At 39.2% G+C, this 14,393-nt stretch overlaps 2 protein-coding genes across 2 annotated transcripts; both read left to right on the top strand.

Annotated features, from left to right (window-relative positions):
• The first annotated feature begins 4,973 nt into the window (after nt 1-4,973).
• mrpl51 (mitochondrial ribosomal protein L51) lies at nt 4,974-7,566 on the top strand. Its single transcript, XM_017415478.3, has 4 exons — nt 4,974-5,140; nt 5,286-5,386; nt 6,002-6,109; nt 7,166-7,566. The coding sequence occupies exons 2-4, from the start codon at nt 5,296-5,298 to the stop codon at nt 7,360-7,362; spliced, it is 396 nt and encodes a 131-aa protein (XP_017270967.1). The 5' UTR covers nt 4,974-5,140; nt 5,286-5,295; the 3' UTR covers nt 7,363-7,566.
• A 2,841-nt stretch (nt 7,567-10,407) lies between these two features.
• Nucleotides 10,408-13,603, top strand: zgc:92912 (uncharacterized protein LOC436805 homolog). The gene is made up of 5 exons (XM_017415479.3): nt 10,408-11,068; nt 12,119-12,266; nt 12,439-12,597; nt 12,852-12,903; nt 13,531-13,603. Coding segments are annotated over exons 1-5 (378 nt in total). The 5' UTR covers nt 10,408-11,066; the 3' UTR covers nt 13,548-13,603.
• Nucleotides 13,604-14,393: the final 790 nt, after the last annotated feature.

The raw sequence follows: 14,393 nt of genomic DNA, 5'->3' as shown, positions 1-14,393 counted from the left end.
CCCTCATTAATGCATCTGTGATTTCCTACCAGTTCAAGTCTAAATGTTTGCAGTGAAATTGACCTGTAGATCATTAGGAACAATTCTGATGTTGTTTCCTGTGTTTTCAAGCTGGTGATAAATTTTTACTCAATGAGTTAGGAGAGTTTTTTTGCCAAATGACATCTCCTGTTAACTCACATGCATTCAGTCTACAACGCAAAAGCAAAGTTTTCTCTAGCACAGTAGTTTCCAGCACTGGTCCTCAAGGCTTTTGTTGACCTGCATGTTTTAGATGTTTTCCTGCTCCAACACACCTGTTTCAAAACATTCAACACCATCCTCAAGTTCTGCAGAAGCCTGCTAATCATTTAAATCAGCAGTGTTGAACCTGAAGGGTCACACAGCAGTCACCAGTCGTGCAAAAAGGCTGCAGGTGCAGAGATGAAATTTGATGAAAACAGAGACTTAGAAAAAAAAATACTTCAAAAGACTTATTTCACAGCAGACCTTTTGACTTGAACTCACACGAAAGGCAGAGGTGTAGCAATGATGGCAGGAAGCTCTGCTTTTGTTCCTGTTCTACATGTTACCAGCATTAGCACAAGTGCAACGCAGACCTCGTTTTAAAGCTGTTAGCAAATGAATCTTGTGAACCACAGGACAGATTTTGATGAGGCCCTCAATGTGCAACCGATTAACTTTTGGAGTGAACCTTAGCAAACACCAAAGAGGCTACAAACAATTCAATCAGTTTAGCAGACACTGTGCTAAGATTTGGTGTGGCAGGAGCCATATCTCATGCTCCGAAGTGCTAAAAATGACACAATCACGTTTGTAGTTTTAGCATGTAAGGCAATGGACGAGTGCTAGTTTCATTTACACCTGTGCTAGTTACTTCAAATGTTAGGCTTTGTTGTGAAATAGGTCTGTGAAGGTAAATTGGAGAAACAAATAAAGTTGAGTTATTCAGGCTATCCCAAGCTGAAGTCAGAGTACATATAAAAAAAAGTAAATAAAAAAAAAAGATTGCAAGTATTTCCTGAAGTTTGCAAACTATTAAAAAATAAAGGTCTGTTGACAGCCCTGTAATTGTTCCCAACAAATAAATGTTCAGCATGGGTGCATAAACTATTACATTTTTGTTACTAACCTAAGACCACAAAACTTACACTTTATCCTACAAAGTAAGTGTGTGTACTCACATTTAATACTCCAGCTAGCTGCACTAGATAGATAGATTGTATAGCTAGTTTGATCAGCTACTATTTGCACTAAATGATCAAGCCATAGATAGATAGATAGCTCTAAAGTCACGTAGGTAAATAGATGTACTTGAGTGTGTGTGCATGTGTGTGTGGGTGAGTGTATGAACCCTCAGAGTTGTTTTCTTCTTCTTGTTGAAATACTTTCCAAGGTAAAAGCCATGTGACACAGTACCCGCTAAGCGAAACTGTAGCTTTTATTCGTTTCATCTCATCCCTTGAACGTCCTCCTCACATCAACCGCTGTCAGACTTCAAATAAAACCGGTTTCAGCTTTCAAAACACAAACTCTTGAGAACCTCTGCCTGTGCGGGGGGCTTGCATGCGTCACCCGTTGTGAGGTGGTCTTTCCTACAGCTGATGTTTAAACCCTGCCGCTGGATCTGAATTTGAGGTGAAGGCTCTGTGAGGGAAAAGGCCCCTCACGTGGAAACAACTGTACTCTGAGCTCGAAGAGGATGATGAGTATGTTAATAAAGATGAGCCTGGAAAATAGTCAAATCGGGTTTTTTAGAAGATCTGAAGATGAGTAGTTTGTTCCTGTGTCATGTTCTTCTTATATTATCTCTGCTCTTGTCCCCGTAGCAGTTTTATCTCCTGAACTGACATGAGTCTTAATCTTCTGCTCAGAACAGACTCGTTCTAAATTGTTGCTGCTGTGGTTTAATTTCAATAGCAGATATGATGGTGACGGTGTTTTACATATGTAGGTGATGCTGAACAGTGTTCCACTAAGTTTTACTGGCAGAGGAAGTTGATAAATACTCTGCTCTGCTGAGGAAATCTACTTTTTTTTTTCTGTCAGCACTTTGTTCAGCACTGAAGTTGAGTGCCTCATAAGCACAAAATGTGTATCTATGAGCATTCAGATGTATTTCCATTATGTCAACAAAAAAACAAAAGTGAGGATGATAAAAAGAGCTTGTGCACTTTGTTAGCTTTTATGATTTGTGTCATCTTATTTATGCACACAGGGTTCTGTACTTATATCAGTTTATAAAATGATGCAAAGTGTTCAGTTAAAGGTGGAAACATCCTGCACACTTACAGTAAATCGGCAGGCCTTCTCTGCACAGGCCACTGCGTGCAAAAGGTGAATGGAATCTAATGTTTAATGTTTCGTTTGGACTCAAATTTCCACACGCCGAAGATGATTTAGCAAGAATGAAATACCGACAAAGATCGAGTTTGTTGCGCTTGTTTTTTTTGAAAATTACAGTTATTCCATTGAGCTCCTTGCAACAGTAAGACTGAAAGTACACACATCTGTCAGCGTGTCTATTTACACAGAGGTTAAAACAGGTGGGTTCTTGGATTTTCAGTACATCTACTGGTTGGAGGAAGTGAACAGTTAAAGCTGATTATTCGTGCTGCTCTGCAACTTCAGTAAATGTAACAGAGACAAAGAGATTCAATTCAAAAGTGAGTTTTGTGGCTGCAGCAAGAAAAGGCCTGTTTAGAGAAGAAATGTTGCAGAAAAAAACAATTCACCAGTTTCTTCTGTCCCCTGTGGCAGAAAAACTCAGTCTTCAGGTTGCATTGCATCTAAAGCACAGGCATCATTTTACTGGTAGATTAAAGAATGGATTCAGCAAAGAGAAGCACACATGAGATGATTTGCAAACATGCTAAAGATTAAAAGAGGTTAGCTTCTTTGTCAGAACAACCGCAGCTGAAAATAAACAGAAAACTAAAGGTTCTGTGCCTGGACCCACCATGAACATCATGCAAAATTGTGTCCTTTTGTAGGAAAAACGGATGACTGCTGGGCAAATACAAACATTGACTTTAGCGACAAGCTATGACATTTCTTAAAATTGACCAAACTTTTGCGTTGAGGCGTTTTGTTTTTTATTTCACGTAAAATGTAGATGACGTAAATAAATAAAAACAATTCACTTACAAAGAAATGTATCCTGTTTAACCTTGGCTTTGTCCTGGAAATCAGATCATTTATTGTAACAGGAACTCGATTGTGCAATATTATGTTTGGGATTTTTGGTGGCAGAGTAGAGCCATGACCACTGCGGGAAGCTTCCTTTTTTTGTGACCGGGACTTTTGTTTGTGATGTTTTTACATGTTGTCTAAAATTCACCATTTCAAGAACTTAATCTAGATCAGCTGAACGTTTGAGTGTGAGCACAGGTAATATATTTTCATGTCTCTTTGTGTTGACCCTGTGTTACACTGCCAACTTATCTGTTCTGAAATCTGGTATCAGTTCCTCATTTCTTTTTTTAAGATTCCTCCGACACCTTTAGAAATGGTTTTATATAGTGCTGCGCCCTCGAACTTCTGATATTTATATTTCTTTATCTGCATATTGATTTTAATGGGCCTGTTGCAGTTTGTTTATCTCTAATAAGATCAGAGCCAAATATTTTGAGGTTATTCCTTTTATGGTTCTGTGTGCTATGTGTGTTTGTTTGTTTTCCCTTAAAACCTTTTCAGTTCATTTATTTCATTGCTACAGTTGGAAATCTAGATGTCTGTTTTCCTACAAGTGTTTCCTATTAGCACATTATACACCTTCTTTCTTGACTGGTGTCTTAATCTGTGTTTATCTGTCGTCTGGATTAAAACGGACAGTGTCCTTGAGCCAAACCACAATCTTCTTTGTCTGGTTCCTGATTGAACCCAATTTTTCTTCAAGTAACATCTGGAACAAACTCCAGCCTCTTGCAACCCTGAACAGGAAAAAGAATGATTCAACGCATAGAAAAACATGATCACATTACAGACATAAGTATTTATAATGGAAAAAATAAGCAAAATTAACAATAAAACACAAACGTGGTTATTTGTGCCACTATTTTTATAAAGGTGGTCTGATTTCAAGTTCTGAGTTCAATGGCGGAAAAACAAAAAAAACTTTTGTTACATAACAAACAGTTTTATTCAGTATATTAAGTTTGTGTTTTAGTTTCAATGCATAAAAGTTTCTTTTATGTGTCAGTAGAAATAAAGGAATGTCTTAATGTAGCTATAAAACAGCAGCATTACAAACCTACGCAAATGAAAACGCAGCCCACATTTCTCACTTGTTCCACTTCTGTTTTAATAAAAACAAGTTGGTCGAACAAAATGCTGAAATGTACTGCACACAATAAATATTCATGTTAATGGAAATGTTCTGAGGTGTTTAAACAGGGGAAACTGTTTGTGCCACTCCAAGTTTTATGGCCAAGTTAAATTTTAGTGTAAATTGAAATATTTTCTAATAATGTTTTATGTCATTACACCAATGCGTATTAAGCAGGATGTAAATATTACAAAATAATTTGAGTCCAAACTACTCATGCAAAACATGTCTTGGGTTAATTTGATACATTTAAAGAGCATACAGGTTAGTGTTTAAATAAAAAAAGCACATATTTTTATTATTAGGTGTCATTCGCTTTGTTTAATTCCTCCTCTTTTTCTGTTACGGATGTAGGTCGACAATGTCCTAGACCTGTGCAGAAAAAAATAATTCATGTTAATCATTGGACTAAACAAACACTTTTTAATCTAATGACAAGCATGTGGTATATTTTGATTAAATTAAGTCTTTTTGATCTGGCATGTGCTGGAAATGCCAACTCTGTAGTACCTGATCACAGTCTCTCCCTCTAGTGGCTGAAATGGGAAAATTAAAATCTGCCAAAACCGTAAAACACCTTTATTTTTACATCTATTATGATTATTATTGTTGTTGCGCTGCTCAACCGTTATTACGGTACCGGCGCGTTGCATTGTGGGACACGGAGTAGGCTAAGATGGAGGCGGTCACAGAGAGCATGTCGAAGCACCGATAGAGTCTTTTTTTGTTGTTACATTATCATAATTACATATTTGTTGAAGTGTTAGGAAAATAATCGACTTGTTTAAAATTTATTATTCGGTGCGGAAACAGGTAATAGTCACAACACCGACTTTGATGTAGCATGCTAGCTAAAGCTAAAGCTAAGGGTCAATGTAAAGATCACAGAGGAAGCTACTGAAGCTAACTCTGAGGCTATGCAGTCTGTTAATCCTATTTGTCTGTATTTTATTTGTAGATCCTTGGATATGTCTGTTCTGGGAGGTTTGCTGAGAGCTGGATCGTCTTTCTGTCATTCTGCTGGGGTTCTGCTGAACTCAGTCAGAACCATTTCTACAGGTGAGAATAGTGACTGGGTCCAGTTCGTTTGTTTTGCTTGTACCAGTTTGAATTTAATGCTTTTTATTTATTTATTTTTCCCCCTCTCCATGTAGTTATGAGTGACTTTGGTGTAAACACCTGGCCACCAGGGTTCGTGTCAGTCAGACCAAAACAAACCTCATATCTGCTCTTTTAAAAATGATATTTTTATTTAAAGAACCAGTTTGTAACAGAACTACTTCACTCAGTTTATTTAAGTAACATGTAGCTGTTATACCTTCAGTAAAATGCCATGGTTTATTTTTCTCATGTTCTAGTATTATATAGATATTTTATGTAATATTTTTCTGTCACCCCAGTGCTCCTATTTGTTGATTCGTGTGACTAAACCTGTTTTTTGAGATCGTTTTTAGTATACAGTTTGTCAAAACCTAGAAAATCTTACATTAAACCTGTAACTAAATAAGCTAAATAAAGTTTTGCGTAAAAATATATTAAATAAAATGTAATGTTTGCTTGTTAGGCCCACTCAGATTAAAAATACTTGTAATTAATAAGATAAATGTCAGTCTGCCTGCGCTGTAATGAATGTATTTTGTGTACACTCATTACTAAAGGATATAATGTGTTCAGGAACATGCTGTCGGATAAGGATGCATGGCATTCCTAAGCCAAAAGTTGTTGACAGATGGAATGAGAAGAGAAGCATGTATGGAGTTTATGATAACATCGGCATCTTGGGTAAGTGGTTTGAGATTGTGCTTTGCAGCTGTGGATTAAAAGCATTTATTTTTACATCATTACAAAACAGATTCTTAAATTTGGTTTGTATGAGAAAGAAAGACCCTACTGTAATCATAAACCGAGTTAAAAGGGTTGATTTGACCTTGAAAGGAAAATGAAAACACTATCTGTGTATGCAGTTTTACGATATACATGGTTCCCATTTGTCGTCGCACTTCCAGCTATGGCAGAGGAGACATTTTTTTCAATTGTGGGCTATTTTTGACTGTAGTCGTGATTGTTATTTCATGTCGGGTTAAAGGACGTTCTAACCACACAGACAGTTTGGCAAAGCGTAGTTTTTGCTACATTCCAGGAATCAGTCAGGAAACATGAAGGACCTCAAACACAAGAGTTGAGGGCAGAACGCCAGTGAGACTGGCTGGTGAACATCAACCGCAAGGATCAGCCTTCGAAGATGTCTAGAATCTTTTATTCCAGTAAAGTAAATGCAAGCTCTGTTAAATAATGTTAGACTAAAATTAACCCCAAAGCTAAAGTTATGGTTACAGATAAAGCTCTTGCACCATTTTAGGTCTGATTCTAATCCATCAACACACTGTCGACAAGGTATGCCTACATGCAGAAGTATGATATTGTTATTATTTATGGCGTAGTACAAGATGGGCGGCAATTTGTCAGGCTCGTTGACATTTCCTCTTTTTTTTCACCCAACATGGGTCAATCACGACAGTAGCGGTCTTCTGCGTATATCTTTCCATCGCACATCGGTCAAGAGTAAGTAAATACCTCGCTTTTAGTTTGCTTTGAAGCCATTGTTGTCCAGCGCTTACCTACCAACATGGCAAAAATAATGCGTTGGGCTCTTCCGGCCGAGACTTGTGGGAACTATGCATTATTAAGGAACAGCAACATGAATAATTTTTAGTGGTTTAAAAACACATTTTTCAAGTTAAAACAACATTCTAGCTGAGATTGTGCCTTTTTCTCTCCTTGTTCGAAGACATAATCTTTGCTGCAGCCCATCTCACAGTCGTTTTTTTGTGTCTGCAGGGGAGTTTAAAGCACATCCCAAAGACCTAATTATTGCCCCCTGCTGGCTGAAAGGGTTTAGAGGAAATGAACTGCAGCGTGCAATTAGGAAAAAGAAGATGGTGGGAGACAGAATGATGACTCTGGACAGACACAACTTGGAGAAGAGGATCCGCTTCCTCTACAGACGTTTCAACCGTGCCGGAAAACACCGTTGAGGCTGTACGCATCATCAAATCAGCCTATAAGGAACTGTCAGGAGATCAGTGATGTCATCTCATCCTGTGCTGTAATGTTGAAGAGAATATCTGTGTGTTAAAGACTTTATGTGCTGATTATGTGCTTTTGGTCTTTCTAACAGTAGTTTTATCCAAACAAACACTGCAAATGACATAAAAGCCTTAAACATGGAGCAGAAACGATGACTTTGCTTTTTATTTATTCAAGCCAACATTTTAATTTCCCTCTTGTTTTTTGGCTTTAGACAAATCATGTCTTTGTCCCGAGGAGTTTGGATTAAACAAAAGGCTCTAACCCACAAAGAGTTGGTCTGAAAGGGAGAAACAAACCAACAGAAATTATTTTGAGTGTGGACTAAAGTCAGGACGACCATCTTTGAAGCTTTCATTTATGTGCTTACTATTATTATTTCCCTCATGTTTACGTTTGCCGCCTAGTTATACTTTAAAAATGATGTAAATGACAAACATGTCCAAAATTACAGGTACTAATACACGATTTACATCACGATCGGTCACTAAATAACACTTACTAACTTGTTTAAATGGCACTTTTTCCAGAGCAGAATAAAACCTGCAGCAAGTAAACAGTTCAGAACATGTTGTAGTTAAGAAAAGATAAAAGTAATACGTGTTGCATGACTGGGTAACTGGGTCAAGACCTTTCAGTTCGACCTATGAGGGCTTCCCTGTATTTTGAGCTCAGTGCTAACGAGGACAGGTCCGAGGAAGGTTTACCACTGACAGGATCACTGGTGTTTAAAGCTTATTGATGGCTGATGTCTAACGCTGCAGAGGAGCTTCTGTGGCACAACGTGTTGTAAATCTGAGTTCTGGTTTGCTGAGCAGATACAGTCTGATACTCTGAGCAGTTCGGGTCCTGGCAGTTTTCTGGGTCTGACCTCAGCATTTAAACATCAGCGGCGCTCACGAATGCTCTTTGTGCACTACCACACTGCAGCAGAAAGGGAGAACTTAGCTTTTAAATTCATTCCTTAACATGATTCTGATCCAACATCTGTGGTTTAAAAACATCTGATTCAGCATTTTAGTGATCTATAAAAAGAGCAGTTTGCACGATCTTTAAAACTTCTGGTGATTCTGGAAGATTTTCATCAATATGGCCGCAGAGGTTTGATCCCACTCAGTCGTAGGGACTGTTTAGTGAGGTTGAGCTCTTATTCTGAGTCAAAAATTTGACTTAACTCAATAGCATGGAATGAGGTCAGAGTCGGAGCTAACAGCATGTCAGGCAAGTTCCTTATCAAACTTTGATTTGCATATTTTTCTTTACAATTTCACCTTTATACAGACAATCTTGTGGAGACACGAGGTCTCGTTCTCAGTAGAAACCTGTTTCAGTGGAGCAGGAATGTCAATACAGTACACACTGCAATTGATTAAAGTATCTCATAAAACAGGGCAGAATACTAAAAACGGGTACAAGTTTTCACAGCTGTCTTTTCCATTGATTTTAGGATGCGATTAAAATCCCTCAATGAGACTAAGCTGCAGTTTCCAAGAAGGAGCTGAAAAAGAGAAAACCTTTTTCACTGTTTCAGTACATATGAAGGGAAAGGCAAAGGTCACAAAGAACTGAGCTTAAATTATGGCTGCTATGATTAGGGGACATGTAGGAAGATAAGCTGGTAAATTAAATTGCACCAAAGTAAAAGTCTGTGTGTGGACAGTCATGGCTGGTTAACGGCTGCCGTGTTTCTGATCCTCGTCCTGAGGAGTGAGGTCACTCAGATGTTCAGAGGGTCTCCTTCAGGAGAGCAGAATTTATGGTCCCATCAATTACAGCAGGTTCTAAAGCAGCAAAGCAGCCCCAGACGATCACACTACCACTGCCATGTTTGACTGTTAGCATGATGTTCTGTTTCTGAAATGCAGTTAATTTGATGTCAGATGTAACGGGACGCACACCTTCCAAAAAGTTCCACTTTTGTCTCTTGAGTCCAAAGTCTCGGGGATCATCAAGAAGTTTTTTTGGCAAACGTGAGACGGGTCTTTGTGGTGGTTTTGGTCTTGGAACTCCCCCATGAAGACCATTTTTCTCCTTCGTCTGTTTTCTTATTGAAACATGAACTCTGACCTCAACTGAGACACGTGAGGCCTGCAGAACTTTAGATGTTGTTCTGGGTTCTTTTGGGACCTCCTGGAGGAGTCGCTCATGAGCTCTTGGAGTAATTTTGGTCGATCAGCCGCTCCTGTGAAGGTTCACCGCTCCTCCGTGTTTTCTTCATTTCTGTATAAAGGCTCTATTTAAGTGATTTATTTTTAATTCTGCAGGTCTGGCAGGAATCAGGCCTGGGTGTGGTGAGTCAAATTGAGCTCAGTTTTCCTAAAACAATCCCAGCTAATAATAATCCTAATTTAACAATTGGGGGGGGGGGGGAGTACTTTTTCACATAGGGGCAGGTTGTTTTGGATAGCTTATTTACCTTAATAAATGAAATCATCTAAAAACTGGATTTTGTATTTACTCAGCTCATCTTTGTGTGATACTGATTATCTGAAATATTTAGATAACTAAAGAGCAAAAACAGAGGGGGCACATGTTTTTTTTCACTGTACTGTGTATTCTGATAGACCCAACCCATCCAAAGTAGAATATAATCTAATTACTATTTTCTTTTGTTACATTTAGTATTGGAGTGTTGGGGCTTTGAGCCCCTTTTACCCCAATCCCATTGTTTTGCTTACTTATTTACTTTTAATAAATATGTTTTTTTGCTGAGTAAAGCCATTAATCAAATTGCAGAGCAGCTTTTAGGCTCAAAAGTAGGGCTCAAATCAGACAAGAGTCACTGTAAATGTGCCACGGGAGCAGGATGCTACGGGGAAAATCCCAGGCCAGAGGAGAAAAACAGCCGAGTCAACACTCCTCAGGACGCACACTGTTCCGCAGTCTCGTCCCGCCGCCCCATCCGAACCCAGCTGCAGCACTGCAAACTGTGAGAGGAGCCAGAGGTGGGGAGGGGAGGGGGTACCGCACTGTCGTTACGAGTCCAAGAGGGGGAGGGTTGCGGGGAGACGCATTATTGCAGCTGAAACACTTTGCACGAACCAAAGTAGCGCACTTTCATCTTAGAGGCGCAGAAAGAGACCAGGAAGGGGGACAGAAGTCGCAGAGGAACGACGGATTTTTCCTTCTAACCGCACTTTTCCATCTCATCTATTTATCTTATATTTTTAGAAATCGCAGGAATTTATTTTCGTCTCTCTCCCTCTCAGAAGTGCCCGAGCAGCCAATCAGTGCTGCACCCCGCTCAGCATCCAGGAGGAAACCCTCAGCATCACTTCGGAGCAGGAACCCAAACATCCCGGATCCAGGATTTTTGTCTCCTCCTGACGAGCCCAGCCCGCGTGCCCGGCTCTGTATTGCGGTACTTTGCGGTACAAAAGCTTCTCTGGAAGATCGGCTCCTCTGCGCCAAGAACACCCCCACCTCCACCACCTCCATCCACCCGCGGAAACCTCTTTACTGATTAAAACCCCAGATTCTGTCCGGTCAAGTGCCTACAGATCTGCTTTTCTTTGGTGATTTTTTTTCCCTTGTTTAATATCCCGTTGTACTTCAGACCCTCCCTCTCCTCTTCCTTCCTCCTCCTCCTCCTCCTCCTCCTCCTCCTCCTCGGCTGCCTGCCTGTGACTCAGTTCAAACAGCTGCAGAGAAGATGTGAGTATTAATGCGGCTTTTTACTGCGCTCTTTCCGCAACAGCATCAAATCCAGTATTTTATAGGAAACGGCTGGGCTGTATTTAGAGTGTTGTTACTTTAACTTTATTTTGTTCTTCGGTACCAGGATAAAAACTGAGCTAATTTATTTCAGTTTGATGGATTATGCTGACGCAAGTGAAATTTTCCATCACATGAGCTCTGCTGAATTATGCATTCAGATGCTTATTGTTGTTTTTTTCTAACCTTATGGCATAAAACGAAGTTTTTATCTTTTCAAATCACAAAGACTGAAGCATTGACATTAATTTGGATGTTTTCATCATTATCAGCTTTATAATATTAGAAAACATAAAAATTATTATCAGCATGTTAACTTGAATCTGCTAAAATATTGCTTTAGTTTTTCTTTCATAGCAGTAATTTTGATAAATATACTCTTTTATAAACCAGTTTTCTATTCTCTGTAATGCTCCCATCCTCCCACTGATGGGTTAACTTTTTTTTTTTTAATCTCACCAACCCAACTTTGTAACTCTTCACAATAACTTTTTCCAGTTTGTTAATTTTTCTACCAAAAATGTTCCCTTTCATTAAACAACAAAGACAGACATTTAATGTTTCACATCATTAAATTTCTCCCAGTCCATCTATTTGACATCACTGCTTTAAAACAAGTCTTTTTTTAGTACTTTTTTTTCTTGCTTTTATCCCTGCAAATTATACGCACTTGTTCTTTTTGCTTCCTTTTAATACTTAAATCACTCCTCATAGAATAAGATAAGATAAGCAGGGAAAGTTGAATGTTACAGCAGCAAGATTATATAAACAAGAAAAAGAAGGGAAAATATAGCAAAAGAGGCAAAAGAAATACAATAAACTAACATAGCATAAAAGTACACTGAATCTGTTTACACAAGATGTTACTCTGCTGTTTAACAAGCTAGTCTGTTGTATTTTCTTTGTTTCTTTGCAGCTTGAGGACATTTTTCTGAACTCATTTTAGCCCTGAAGCTATCCCTCAGTGTGATTTTTAATTTTTTTTTCCAGGTCTGCCCCTGACGCTGCCCCACCGGCTGGAGCTCCAGGTGCTCCAGGTGCCCCCGGTCCAGATGGAGCCCCAGCTGGCGCACCCCCCGGCCCACCCAACACCTCCAGTAACCGCAGGCTACAGCAGACACAGGCCCAAGTGGAGGAGGTGAGCCAGACTGACACATTCTCTGATTCAGGAGCATCAAACATATTGATTCTGACAGTATATGGATGGAAAATATGCAGAATATGTAACATGTGACATAGTTTTCGAGGAGCCATGTTAGTTTTTAGTCTCTCTCCTCCTCCAAATGCTCTCTCGTCACTGTTGTTTCCAGGTGGTGGACATCATGCGGGTGAACGTGGACAAGGTTTTGGAAAGGGACCAGAAGCTTTCAGAGCTGGATGACAGAGCAGACGCTCTGCAGGCCGGAGCCTCCCAGTTTGAAAGCTGTGCAGCCAAGCTAAAAAACAAGTACTGGTGGAAAAACTGCAAGGTGGGCAAAAACCAACAATGTGACAAGAGTTTCAACCTGTTAGGGTTTGTTGTGCTGTTCAGGGGAAAAGTATCATTTAAAAATTACATAATCTGTTAATGAGCTAAAAAAAATGAGCTAAGATTTTATTGAAAACTGAAGAAAATCAGAATAAATCCAAATAACTCCAGCTGTTATTATTCTGTTCAGATTACTTTTTAATCTGTTTGTAGGCATTAAGCTAAAGAATAGTGTCGTTCATTTATCTGTTCCAGATGATGATCATGATGGGCATCATTGGAGTTATTGTGGTTGGAATAATATTCTGTAAGTACAAGATCGTTTTGTCCTACTGATGCAAAGATTTGTAGGTTTAACTGCTGATAATCGGCCACCTTCGGCTTTTGCCTGTGTGTGTCTGTCCGTTACCAAAATATCTCATAAACCACTGGACAAATTTTGTTGAAACTTGCAGAATTTAATCATTGGATGTGCATCTACAACTGATTAACATTTGGAGCCAACCCAATTTAAGATGGCTGCCACAGCTAATCAACATTAACCAACATTGAAAAAGCTGTAACTCAGTCAGTTTTACAGATATGGCGCTAAAATTTGAGGTGTTAGTAGCTGAGAGTCATTCACAACATATACATTTTTTTAAGGTTTAGCCAAAATGGCTACAACTCCATTATTTCTCAGCATGAGATGACTTTTTAGTCTATAACTCTGGTATGAAAGGAGGTGGGCGATATGCATTCCTTAAAGAAAGGCCAGGCTGTCTTTTATTTTAGTTTACAAAAATGCTTTTGCACAAAATTGATCCAAAAAACACATTTAAAGATGCAGATGTGGCTTTCCCACACAACATTTGTGTTCGTTTTTTTGTTATTGTCAGTGATGTTTTGATGGATCCCTCACAGTAATGGCTCCTACTTTATCCTCCGCTTGCAGTGTACTTCTTCCACTGAGCTTCGCCCGTCATTACAGATGGATATGAACTTCAGGATAACATTAAAGGGAAGAGGAAAACAAAAGAAAAAACAACAACAAAGAATCCCAAGGTCCACTCCTCCCTTTTATCAGCTCCTCTCTTCACTCAGTCTTCCATCCAACCATCCTGCACTTAAACTGTAGCGTTTGTAGCTGTCTCCGCTCTCTTCGTTCCCTTTCTCCCCTCCTTCTCGTTGCTTTCCTTCAGCGTTTCTCCGTGAGGTCCAGCTCGCTCCCTCCTGTCTCTGCTCCTCATGTATTATTGACGGCTGCAGCTGGCAGGCTGAAAGAGGGAGGAAGTAAAAGAAAGAGAGGAGACAGGAACACGTGAGGCTAAACACATTCGGATATAAGGGGAGGTTGAACAAGAGTTTGCAGAATTTCTACTTCGGATACGCCAAAGCTTGTTCATATGACCTTTTTCAGAGATCCACATTTGTACATTGATACTGACAAGTCTAAATGAAACTACTGCTGCAACCATTACTAAAATGTTAGATTAAGAATACAATCTAATTGTGATCAACAGTTCTGTTGCTAATAGATTTTTACCTAATAGGATTTAGTTTTCATTTTTCTGTCTAAATCCACTCGTTTTATCTCTTATTTCTGCAGCAGTGACATGAAATGAGGAATGCAGAAAAAGGGTCAGAAACTGTGTGAACGTTTAAAAAACAAGAAGGTGATGCAGGAAAAAAGCAGCAGATGTATTACAACATCTTCTCCTAAATATGGTAAACTTCATTCTTAACTGATAAGTAGCAACTAATGATTTATTCCTGTAAATATACTTCATTTGCACCTGGGGTTTTGTACCATAGCTG

Source organism: Kryptolebias marmoratus, linkage group LG16, assembly GCF_001649575.2.
Source record: "Kryptolebias marmoratus isolate JLee-2015 linkage group LG16, ASM164957v2, whole genome shotgun sequence".
Taxonomy (NCBI): domain Eukaryota; kingdom Metazoa; phylum Chordata; class Actinopteri; order Cyprinodontiformes; family Rivulidae; genus Kryptolebias; species Kryptolebias marmoratus.
This window is presented reverse-complemented; position numbering and strand designations above follow the sequence as displayed.

Bases quoted from the DNA above. Each gene is read 5' to 3' on its own strand.
- zgc:92912 (XM_017415479.3), top strand. The intron at 12,267-12,438 runs GTGAGCCAGACT...TGTTGTTTCCAG, and splicing joins CACAGGCCCAAGTGGAGGAG to GTGGTGGACATCATGCGGGT. The intron at 12,598-12,851 runs GTGGGCAAAAAC...TATCTGTTCCAG, and splicing joins ACTGGTGGAAAAACTGCAAG to ATGATGATCATGATGGGCAT.
- mrpl51 (XM_017415478.3), top strand. From the start codon at position 5,296: ATGTCTGTTCTGGGAGGTTTGCTGAGAGCTGGATCGTCTTTCTGTCAT. The intron at 5,387-6,001 runs GTGAGAATAGTG...TAATGTGTTCAG, and splicing joins AGTCAGAACCATTTCTACAG to GAACATGCTGTCGGATAAGG. The intron at 6,110-7,165 runs GTAAGTGGTTTG...TTGTGTCTGCAG, and splicing joins TGATAACATCGGCATCTTGG to GGGAGTTTAAAGCACATCCC.